The sequence below is a fragment of the Accipiter gentilis genome, chromosome 25 (assembly GCF_929443795.1).
Source record: "Accipiter gentilis chromosome 25, bAccGen1.1, whole genome shotgun sequence".
Taxonomy (NCBI): domain Eukaryota; kingdom Metazoa; phylum Chordata; class Aves; order Accipitriformes; family Accipitridae; genus Astur; species Astur gentilis.
The window spans coordinates 18,100,799-18,112,944 of NC_064904.1; the positions used below are offsets into that span (position 1 = coordinate 18,100,799).

At 43.0% G+C, this 12,146-nt stretch overlaps 1 protein-coding gene across 3 annotated transcripts in view; it reads left to right on the forward strand.

Moving 5' to 3' along the window:
* The window catches only part of SLC35F4 (solute carrier family 35 member F4), a 127,301-nt gene that overhangs the window by 106,796 nt on the left and 8,359 nt on the right, over positions 1-12,146 (forward strand). For 2 of the 3 annotated variants that reach the window (XM_049828441.1, XM_049828442.1), the window contains 2 exons: positions 659-956; positions 8,552-8,771. In XM_049828441.1, coding sequence (XP_049684398.1) covers positions 659-956; positions 8,552-8,771 — 518 coding nt within the window. Of the gene's footprint in view, positions 1-658; positions 957-8,551; positions 8,772-12,146 lie in introns of those variants that run through there. The other variant, XM_049828443.1, reaches the window with a different exon arrangement.

Here is a 12,146-nt window from a genome sequence, read left to right on the forward strand (position 1 = left end):
AACTGTACTAAAACGGGAAATGACAACTTTCTAGTTCCTCCTTGTTTATGTGTAGAGGTTTATTTCTAGGCATGCCAAGCTTAGTTTTGTCCAGTTTCCTTTTTTAACTTCAAAAATGCAAATACACTAACTTGACTGGAAAAGTCCTTGCTCCACTTGGGTATATAAAACCAAAAAACTGTTTCATTTTCCCCCCCAGCTTGCAAATAAAAAAGTGATTCTTGAGTTAAAATCTTGAATGATAAGAACTTGTTCCTGGCTTCAGATGTACAAGCTCAGATAGCTCTTATGTTGCACACATGCACAGTAATTGACTTTATAATGTAATTGTTTCCAAAGGATGTAGCTCTATTCTAGAGGTTTGGCTGACAGAAGGAAAGAAGGGCTGATAAAGCAAACGGTGGAAACAGCTTAACCATAATGCTGTTACCTCAGGCTTTGGTATTGTGTTTGTATTTTGTTCCTATCCCCTTGAAATGACAGAGATGGTATTACTGAAGTATTTCTGTGCAGGATTTTGGTGTTTGTGGGACACAGAGGAATTATAGAGAGAAGACAAGGGATAGTTTGTGTCTGGATCAGAAGAGGTGATTTTGCCAAGAATTGTTTTGAATGCATTCATTATGTGTGCAACTCTTCTATTTTTCTTTTTTTTCAGGAGAAGAAGGAACACAAACGCACACAGAGAGCAGCAGCCAAGAAGCTGAAAGACAGACACGATGCCAGTCTTGCACATCCACATTTCTCAAGCTTATCTGGAGATTTCTGATAATTTTGTCCGTCTCTTCCTCCTGGGTCGGGACCACGCAGTTTGTCAAAATCACGTATGAGACCTTTGACTGTCCTTTTTTCATGACTTGGTTCTCAACAAACTGGAACATTATGGTTTTTCCCATTTATTATTCTGGGCACCTTGCAACTGCACAGGAAAAGCAGTCTCCAATCAGAAAATTCAGGTAGGCTTTATCATGGCAATATCCCTTTGAACAGTCTGATTTCTGTGGACCGAGATCACTGCTCTTCTCAGTTTGACCCATGGTGTCAGACAGCAGAATAAAGGCCGTGCTGCAGAAAATCTCATTCATAAATAGCTTACAGAAGGCTAACAGATGAGTGATATATGCTTGAATTAATGGATAATTGATTGTTAGAGGGTTGGGTTTTTTTACCAGTAAAGGTAAAGGCCAGTAATTTGCTTATAATCTTGCTATTATATTATCTAATCTCTCTATATTTTGTGTTCTTGTCTGGATCAGGCCATTAATTAGTCTGTTCTGGTCCACATATGATAGAACAGTAGTGTAAAGTGCAACCAAAACAACTCATAGTTGAGAAGAAAGACGCTCAAAGCTGAGGAAATGGTTTCCATGTGGAAGACCATGGCTTACTCTCCACGCTCAGCAAGTGTAGCAGGGTGAAAACTGCCCTTTTCTCCTCCTGCTGGATCATAGCATGGAGCATGAGCATCCTAGTAGCCTTCTCTGCTCTCTTTTGTGTGGGGTAGGAATTAAAGCAGGTTGCAGACTCTTGGTTTTCCTTCCCCTGTAGCTCTGAGGGGTAAGCTGGCAGAGCTGAGTGTCTGCCATCCTGAGGAAATGACATGAAGGCTCCACATGGAAATACCTCTTCCTTTGTGTTGCGAGAGCCAGGGGAAAACCTCTTTCTGACTCCAGCCTTTCCTTACGCCACATGGCTGCATGCTGTAATTAAGTCTCAACCTCAGGTGCAAAGGAGTCCATAGTACTGGCTATAACATTAGTCTGCAGGGGTGGAAATTTATAAATGCCTCTTCAGTAGCCCCTGTGAAATCATAGAAATACAAGGTTAGAGGGGAACCCAAAGTGGTCATCCAGTCCAACCACCAGCACTGCAGCAAGACAAAGCTGGCTTAGCTGCAGCCTAGCCAGTTCTTAAGAAAGCCGTATCTAACCCGTCCTCAGGGCTTGGAAGTACCACCATGTTCTGGGACAGTTCATTTCGGAGTTCCTCCTCTACTTCCATTATTCCACTGATCTGATGCTGGAGTAGAAGCTGCTTTAAAGGATGGAACTAAATTCAGCTTGCCAAGAGATAACACAGCTTGCCCATGGAGGGAAGAAATTTACAGGATAATTTTGAGCTGGGACCCAATTCTGTAACTCCAGTGCAGACTTGCTTCGAAAACAATCTTATTGACTTCAGCAGAATTGTCTGTTCTACAAGGTATTAACCAGCATGTGGCCTGTACCTTGTTCCCGCTGACAGAGGGTTCAGCACAGCTGTCACTGAGCACACAGGGAATTCAATTTGTGACTGTCAGGCTGGAGTGTAGCAGGGCCAAATTCTTCCCTCGGCTGCTTTTGCCAGGATCTGGGATGTAATTTGGTCCTAAATTATCATTTCTGTCAAATCAGCGTGACTGAAATTGAACAGTTGCACTTAATTAACTGCTTCTCTGAAAACCCTAGTGCTTTGTACGTTAATGATGCCTTCATTCAGATTCTTGCTGGAGTATTTGTGAGAACATTAACAGTGTCAGCTTGGCTTCTGGGTATGGGGTAAAGTAATAACAAACACAGAGCAGATAAGGGAGAAGGTGAGAATAAATATCCCTGCAGGTAGATCCTCTGCAGTTAGTTGGTTGATTATATATCCATCAGAGCAATATTTTGGGCAAAACATTTGTGGCAATGCATAATACAAGTACGCTTAAATAATTGATAACATTTCCCAAGCTGTTAGGAGTTCAGCTTTTAAAGTTGAGGACACATGCTAACACGCCCAGAGGAATTTCTGCACACACGGAGATGTGAAGTAGTTTTGTGAATGTGTGCGAACAGGAGACCCGATGGGCCAGTGGAAAGGCATCTTCCCAGGCTATTTCCTACTCCAGATATATCGGGAACTCTCATCCCAGGGAAGAGGTAACTGCTGGTAAATACTGACTTCATGATGGGGACCAACTACTTGGTCTGCGCCATGTTATAACTTGACAAGCCAAACTCTTTCAGCTTGGGTATGGGGATGGACGTCTCCTTCAGGATGAGTGCTTGATTTTCTGATGACTTAAAGAATTTAAAATCATCATTTGTAGTTTTTAAATTCAGAGTGTTATAGACAGATTTAGTTCGGAAAGGATCTTTGGAGGTCATTTAACCCAGCCTCTTACCCAGAACAGAATTATTTTCAAAGCTAGATCAATTGTTTGTATAATTGTTTGGTTTGTGTTCTTGGTATTGTTCCTGTTACAGGCCTTTTTATTACATTTTGTAAGATTCCTTGTTGCTTCATTTGCTGTTTTTTTTCGTGGAGTAGCTAATTCTTGTCTTTAAAGCCCATTCTGTAGTGATTCCAGGCCTACCTCAGAGTCCAGAGGTGATTTGTCTTTGTGTTTCTGGAGTACATAGTTACTTACTAGACGCTTTAAAGACATATGACATTTTGTCCAGCAGATATTCCTGGTGGATCAGAACAAACAGTGTCTGTGATATCTTGGCAGAGATCAGTGATCATGCAAGCGACTTGCAGAGTGCTGCCTCGGGCTGGCAAAGCTGTATAGAACCACTGTTACTTTAATAAATCCCACTTGGAGGGATAGAAGTCTAAATCTTCAACTTTAGATTGGCTTTCTGAAAGGTTTATAATCTTTGAGATTGTAAATTGTGTATTTCTTACCTCTCACACTTCACCTTAGAGATCAAATTTTGTGGTCTTAGAAACTAACTCATGGTTATTACCTCCCTGCTGCGTTTCAGTAGAGTATTTGGGTTGTCTTGAGGCAGAAGACAACTTTTGGTATCCCCTTGGTATTGTAGATAAAAGGTATGTCCCACACAAGGAGCTTGAAACTCCTTGTATTAGCAGTAGATAAAATGATCTGAAGCTCAGTAAGCTCAGCAATAGGAAATCTAACCCTGCCCGTATTTACCACAGCAGAAGACACTCCAGACTTGATGTAGGATCCTAACAGAGTTATGATTTGGAATAGGTGGATGATATTTTCAATGTCAATAAATTTTGCCACCCCATCCACTGTCTTGGCTTCTCAAGGACAAGCACTGTGACATTCAGCAGCTTTCTGCCAGAATATATCCACAATGTAATAGCTGAGGTTAGTCCTACAGGTGCTATGCAGCCTTGAGGCACTGGCTAGGAAGGGTGTTGGTAGGTGCAGGTTTAATAAATATGAACATGTTGGGAAGAGTTGGTTTTTCTAGCAAGAAGGCTAACAAGATGTGAGCATCACTTGAAGTAAAAACAGAGCCATAAGTAGCTGATATTTGGTGTCATCTGTCATCTGCAAGTTTGTCACCTACAAATCTCTCCATCCATGTTGCAGCAGTAGCTCAGTCCAGCTTCCTCAGCCACTTACAGAAATCTAGGTCTGCACAGCAAATCTAGATCTTCACTGCAAAGGGCTTTTCAGATGGGCTTTTCAGATAAGAGATGAGGATTTCCGTTGCCTGAAGCTGCTCCAACCCCAAATGGCTCAACAGTAGGGAGGAAGACCAGCAGCACAAAACCAGGGCTTCCCTTGGACCATTCCTCTTGGGAGACAGCGTTCCTGTGGTGCTTGCCCCCTGAGCCAGACACTGCTTATGTGAGAGGTTTGTGCACAATTCCCTTTCCTCTTGCTCCAGCTCTTGAGCAAATACAGCTGGCCAGGCTCTCTTTCTTAATGTTCAGACTTGGTCAGTCCCGGAAAACAATTCACCAGTAGCTCAACCACCGTTACGCTGTTCGGTGGCTGTCTCCTGAAATGGAGCTGGAAGGTATTTTATTGCAGCAGATGCCATCATTTAGATAGAAGGACTAAACGACATAGTAACAACTTGTGCTCACAAAAGGTCCCGTGGTGCTTCTTGCTACCATAATGTCACTGATGGCCTTGCCAAATTTTAATCTGGCTGATGTAATTACATTCGCTGTATTCACGTTACCCCAGGTAGCGTCTGTTAGCTCTGCTTTTTCTGTAAGCTGTTTTAAAACCAGCTGCTGCCTTACACTCCAGAGGCTGCTGCGTGTCAGGGGTGAATAAACCCATTCTTCTGCAGGGGCTGGCATCAGAATAACTAAGAGGCTACGCAAGCTATTTAGTGGGTGCCAGAGGCAAAGTTACATGACTGCCTGAGGTGCTGTAATTCCTGAGAGCATGGCACACTGCCCAGAGCTGATGGCTGAGGGCTACCTGCAAATAAAAAGAGCTATTTATGTTAGAGGGCAGGTTTTAAATAGACTTCTTGTGCATTTGGAAATAGTTTGTGTCATAGTTCCAGGGTCAGCTGCCCTTAGATATGTCTCTGCCTTTAAGTCAACAGCCTACAGATATTATCTGTATGGGGAGGGATCCATGAAGCCCTCTCTCCTGAGCACAGGGGTTTAATCACTGTCATGTCTGATGACTCCTGCAAGTTTAATTTTAGTTGCATGCCAAAGAGGCTGAGTTAACCACTGAGCAACCAGCCCTCACAAAGCCCGAGGCAATCTACTGTAGCCATGACTGGGAAAATAAAGTATTCTTCCTATGTTCTCATTCGCTGAACATTATTCATGGAGTTCTCCTAGACATGGAGAATTCATCAAGTCTCTGTCTCACTCAGCATGACCCTGTCACAAGCCTTTGCTGTATTTTTTTAATTGAGAGGTGAGGAACTACTGGCCCCTCTTTTCTCTGGTCATTGTTGCTCTGTGTGGTGGAGGCTCTTCCATCTGCTTAAACAGCCCACTGCCTGGAGCCTGTGAAGTGTTCCCAGATTTCTTTTCCTAACTGCGAGTCTCTGCTCGTCCCTCCCACTGCTTCTGGGAACTCGGAGATAAGTGACATTTGCGGGATTGCCACAACGGCCTCTCCCAAATAGCTGACCAGCCCACAGAGTCCAACCCAGAATAATACAATAATCACTGAGTCTTCCTCCTTGCGAGGATTCACAGTCAGGGCACTTTGGACTCCATCCTCCTGACTCTGCTCTGAGTTTGTCTGTGTGCAGACATCCCAGAGATCTGCAGGACAACAAAACCCATTCTGGCACCACCCCCCCAAACACCCTTTTTGGCTTTGGAAGCCACCTGCCCTCTCTGTGGATGGAGGAGCAGAAGTGCTGGGCTTACGCCCAGCATCTCCCTGTCAGTGGGGGAGCCACGATGGATGACAGGGGTATAATAGCCCGTGGCGCATTTGTAGAAGAGCTTTTCCTGCTGCCTTGCCGACTCCATCAGTGACAGGCTTGGATGGTTTTGCTGTTGCCTTTGTACACTATCAGCATAACACTAGGGTACTTAACTGTGCCCTGGGTTACTGTGAGCAGCCCAAGCACCTTTCTTCTTTGTTTTAACACAGCACAAACTTGTTTCCTTTAAGACAGGTCCTGACAGCTTCTGAGAAAGGTTGGATTTACAACTGTGTAATGATCCAATCCTGCCTCAAAACCAATGGCAGAATTCCCACTGGATTGGAGAGAGAAGGCTCTGTACAGGTCTGGTTCACAACGCAGATCTGTTCTTGCCAGGAGACGGGGCATCTTGGCTCTGGTGTCATGTAGTGGTGACATAGCCACGGTACATCCAGGTCAGAGGCTACCTGTCTTGAAGTGAGAGGTAGTCTGAGCTCAGAATCACCCTCTGCATCCACTTAAGTCTCAAGGGGAGAAAAACATCTTTTAAACGTAAACTGCTATACCTGTACGTCAACAAACACTCAAGTCTGTGCTACCAGTGAGTCCATTCACACACGAGGAAACTCATCACCTTTAACTCCTGTTCAAATCAGTGATACAAAAGCCTACAGTCAAACTTGAGTGTTAATTTCTTTGCTTCACTGAGTATTTACTTTGCATCTCAGATGAATGATACACACCACTAGCTATTCTCTTTCTACGTGTAACATTTCTGTTCTGATCCTTGGAGAACAGGCTGACTCCTGAGAACGTTGAGGTCAACTAGAATGAAGGAGATGATTAGCAGATCTGCCTGCTTGAGTGTTAACTTATTGGACACCCTGGCACAAAGTTTGAGAAAGGAATTTATTGTTACCAGAAATGACTGCTTTGTACCCCAGGTCATTTTAGTAGCAGCAGGGAATGAATAGCTATTAAGTAGAATCATAGAATCATTTAGGTTAAGACATAGCTGATCTCATGTATTACATAGATGTTATTATTCTACTTTCCTCAAAACAAGAGTCATGGTTTCCATTGTTAATAGTAAAAAAACTGCAATATTTTTAACAGCAGAATTCCCCAGAATTCCTAAAAATGGTTTAGGAGACCCAAAAACAATTCTATCTTTAAAGTCAAAGCCAAATCAGGATAATTATTACACCGCCACTCCCACCCCCCACCCCCAAAATAACAAGTGGTTTTGACTTAGTATTGAAGTGCATTCTTTGAAGTTACTGATTAGTTCTACATACATTTTTTAGCAATCTTCCAAACACAGCTATATTTGGCTGTGAATATTTTGGGGCTCCGAGGCATCATGGCATTTAGATTAGTCTGTTAATGTTGCCTCGTAAGGATGTGTTGCAGATTGATGGTACCTTGGTTCACTCCATTGGTGTTTCAGTTGTACGAAGCATTCACCTGTGGCATCTCTCATGTTTTAAATAGATGTGTCAGAGAGCCTGTCACATCAAGAAAGGAAGTGTGCTGGGAGTATCTTGAGGAATACCTTTAACCAAGAATGCAGACAGTGGTGTTGCTAAAAAACATCCTTCCCAATTTGGGAAAGGTAGAGATGTTTCAGGAGGGGTGCAGTGATGGACCTTTAATCAAGCTGCAAGCTTGAGTACTCAGTCTCCCCTTAGCCCACACAGGTACCACTTTGCACAAGAGTGCTGTCCCCGAAAGCAGTGTTTTCTGAACTGACCCTTCCCTTTTGTGAAATCCTAAGAAGCAAACAGCTCACTTGTGTGTGACACAGTGTTTGGGAAGCTAGAGACTTGTTTGCAATTTAATCCACAAGGAAATGTCTCTAAGTGAACAGAACTTTTCACTTTATAATAAAATAGTTAAATATCCTTCCCTCCCCTTTTCTTACATTCTTGTTTGACTGGCTCAGGCCCACTGGCTGGTGGCTCACTTTCCCACCATGGTGATCTGTCTGGCAGTCTTTTTGAGTATCTTTAGGCAATTCTTGAAGCTTGCTTGGCCATACATGAGAATATATTTCAATAGGAATAAAAACAGGGTTTGGAGCAAAGCAAGAAAAAATTGTCAAGCTGCAGAGAAAAAATTGTGGTTATAATCTCTCTGTTTGTGGCCTTGAAGGCAGAGTCTGAGAACTGTCAGTGCATTATAGATAACCTTCATTTCTGTGTGTGAGTCCCTGGGATTATGGTTGTGTAGAGTGTGATTATTCCAGGTAAGTTACTTCTTTTCTATTTGTGAAATCGCTGTTTTAAGAAGATTGTAGGTTATTTTCTCTATGTGAATTAAACAATAGATTTTTATGGGTATGTGGAATAGTTAGGAAAAGCACCTAATTGAATGTGATAAAAGTCTAATGAATGTTTGTTGTGCTGCAGTGAATGCTAAGGAAAATCCTAGCTGAGTTTTAAACTCTCTTCTTTTCATAGGGAATGCAGTCGGATTTTTGGTGAAGATGGTCTGACGCTGAAACTCTTTCTTAAAAGGACTGCTCCCTTTTCTATTCTGTGGACTTTGACTAACTACCTGTATTTACTGGCTTTAAAGAAGCTGACAGCCACAGACGTCTCTGCCCTGTTCTGTTGTAACAAAGCTTTTGTCTTCTTGCTTTCGTGGATTGTGCTGAAAGACAGGTTCATGGGAGCAAGGGTAATGACATGCCTGATTTTCAACTCTTTCTTGTTTTCATAATTGCCCTTAAATCCATAAGCTATTGTGCTGCCATAGTACAGCTGCATTATGGTATACATGTACCATGAAACCATTTCTCATTTAACGTTATGATGTAAACCTAAGCCTGAAGATCAGTTAGAGATCTCAGACTCCAGAGGTAATTTGATGTGGGAATTTCAAGAAGCTATTACAGCTAATTCTAATTTGATGAATTAGAATAGGATGACTTCTAGTTTCATATAAACCTATTCTGTCTTGGGTTACAGTGCTGAAGTACAGTCAGTTAATTTTATTTTAAACTTAATGCTAAATGTTTAGGTTCTAACCAAAGCAATTTTATTCCTTGTTTGGGTAGATAGCTGTTTTCAATATGTAACGTACTTTTCTTATGCCACCTTATTACTTTTTACATATACATCAAAAAATACACATGTGCATGTGCCAAATATAGTTTAAAAGGGACAGCAACTGTTTTGCATGGAGGTGTATTTTGCACTGAAGTGTTATAGGACTCCCTGGCAGTAATATGAACCCTGCAAAAAGGAATAAAGAACTCAAGCAAAATGATATGTGCCTGAATCTGGGGGAAAGCAAGCATGTTTCCTGTAATTTTACATACACAAATCTCCAAATAAGCAGCAATTTAAACTGTTGACTATACCTTGGCTAAGGAGCAGCTAGGCCTTCTACCAGTTCTGCTGATGCAGATTTCCCTATTGAAATGGCTCAAGGCCTAATGGTCGTGCTGGGTACAATCCTGATTTGAACTATCAAGAGCCCTGAACTTGATTAGGAAGTGGTTGGGGCCAGGCACGGTGCCTGTGACCAGAAGGGGCCCCCAGCAATTGCATCTAAGTTCCAAGGAAAGCATGCTGGATCAGGACACTCATCTGAGTGAGTTTGTTTTTTAAAAAATGAGCACAGCAGCCTTTTTTGATTAATAGTGTGGTAGAACGGTTCCGAAATGAAAGGCAAAGGCATCCTCTTTTCACAGGCATCTGACCTAGCTCTTGGAGCAGCCGCCAACACGCTGAACAGAGAGCGCTGTGCTTGGGGTTTGGGAATGGAAGAGGAAATTGTTTAAAGTAAAACAGTTCCCTTAATTTCCTGGTGAGACAGGGCTGTCAGGGCAGTTAGTAACGCTATGGGGCCTAAGCACCTCAAGACATGCGTGCCATCACACGAGTGAACTCTTGGGCAGGGATCTTCCAGGAGGGTTTTGTCGGACTGGCGCGGTGGAGGGTCTGTGTCCAGATGAGGCAAAGTCAAGGAGGCAAACCTGTCTTTCACAGACCTCAGCCATAGTGCCCTTGACGGTAAGGACGTGGACATTTCATCTTGCAGTTCTAAAGCCAGACACCTCTATATCTGTTGCATTTACAACTTAAAATATAGAAGCATCAGGTAAATGTGACCTACCCTCAGCCTGCTGATGACTAACTCAAAGAATAAGCAGGGTTTGAAATCCTCAGTTCTTCTCTACAGAAATTAACAGGAACTGTAACTTGCCTCCTCTGCCCCTTTCAGGTTCCAGCTGAAAAAAAATAGGAAATTTTGTACCCTTTAAGCTAACTTTTGTGTCAAAGCAGCCTCTTTCTAGACGAGCAAACATAACTCTTATATTTTCCTAGTCTACTCTCTTAAAGAAACCTAGATTGAAAATACTAAAGCTATTTTCATTTATTAGTTATTTTTCACTGACTTAAAAAAAACATTGCAGTAAATATGCGTTAGTATTAATGCTGTAAACACCATGAGCTTTGCACAAGAAAAACCTGGCAGAAAAAGTGAGCAGGAAATTCTGCACGTACAAGAAACTGTTTTTTGCTGCTAACTGGCAGATTCTGGATGCACATTGCTGGAAAGGTAATTAGCAGCATTTTCCTGTAGCCCTCCTGCCAGAATAACATTTAATGATGTTAATAACCACGCAGGAGAGTGTTTGAGAACTAAAATATGACAAAACAGCACGGACCCAGCCTTTTGTGCTTTGAATGCCTTTACTGTTTTCACCCCCCGGCCTCTCAGAGAACAAGTGTAATTAGGTTATTTGGACAGTAAGGAGACAAAAAGAAATAAGGGTTTAATCATATATTCTGAGCCAGTGTTTTTGCAAAAGCACTTAGCACCCAGGAGCACAGCCAGTTTTTCAAAGAAGCCCAGTTCCTAGCAGCTCTTTCAGAGCTTCAGAGCCGTCGGGCACATCTGCAGCGCATCGGAGATGGGGGTGCAGCCGGTGCTTGTGTACCCGAGACACCTTTTATCTGCCTGGGCTTGAGAACCAGCGGCTCTGCAGCAGAGTCCCAGCATCACCAGTTCCCTGCCCGCCTGGTATTGCTGCAGGCAGTCTCCAAAGTGCCCGCAGATGCCCGTGGGCACCCGGTAGCCGCATGGCCAGCTGCCTGACAGCTCTCCGATCCCCCGCCTGTGTGCCGGCACATCGCCCTGGAAAGCAGCCACCGGCCAGGCTGCGGGGCTGGATTTTCAGATGGGCTGTCTAAAGACAAACCGGTCTTGATGGCCACCTTATGGTACGGCATAATCTTGCCCGTAGAAGTGTTGACTAGCTGCAGAAGGGCTGCCAGGGGTTGCATGCAAAGTTTTAGCTGCCCTGGCTGCATTTGAGCTACACGTAGTGCGTGTTCTGCAGTGAGAGCCATGTGTCCTCAGTGGTGATGCTGTAGCTTGGGTAGAAGCTTGCATCCAACTCAAGAGAGAAAAATACCAGGTGGAGAAAGGGTATTCATATGAGAAGGACATATACAGCAATGACTATTAGCTATTTACCTATAAAAGTAGTGCTTGAAGTATCTACTGCCCTGCACTAGGAAACATAGCACAATCCCTGCCTGTACTGTAATCTTCTTTGCTTGGACACTTCTGAACAACTCACAAATTAATAATGTATCCTTGTTACACTGGGACTTCTGGAAGTCCAGACAGCTTTGGCTCAGAGCAAGCACAAACACTTAAAAGACTTCATGTATTCGAGTAGTTCTGTTGGCTTGTGTTGCTTAGATTTAGCCACGTGCTTAAATGTTTGCATTTTTGAGCCCTTGGTTGTTTTTCATCTGTGAAGTTGAATTAATGTTTATTAGGTAGGTATTGAGTGGTTTGGGGACATTTTTGCCCCCCAGAAGGTTGACTCTAGCCTGGAAACAGGTTTCTTTGTAGTACAGCACCTCATTTTCTGCTGTGCTTCACATGGTAAAAATTGTTCCTGAGTAAAATGTTGGTTGGCCTTGCTCTCTTCCAGGAGGAGGGAAAAAAAAAAAAAAAAAAAGCAGGCTAATTTCATTCCTTACCTAGGACGCTCCAGAAGAAAGTTACTACCCTCTTCCATTAATTAAA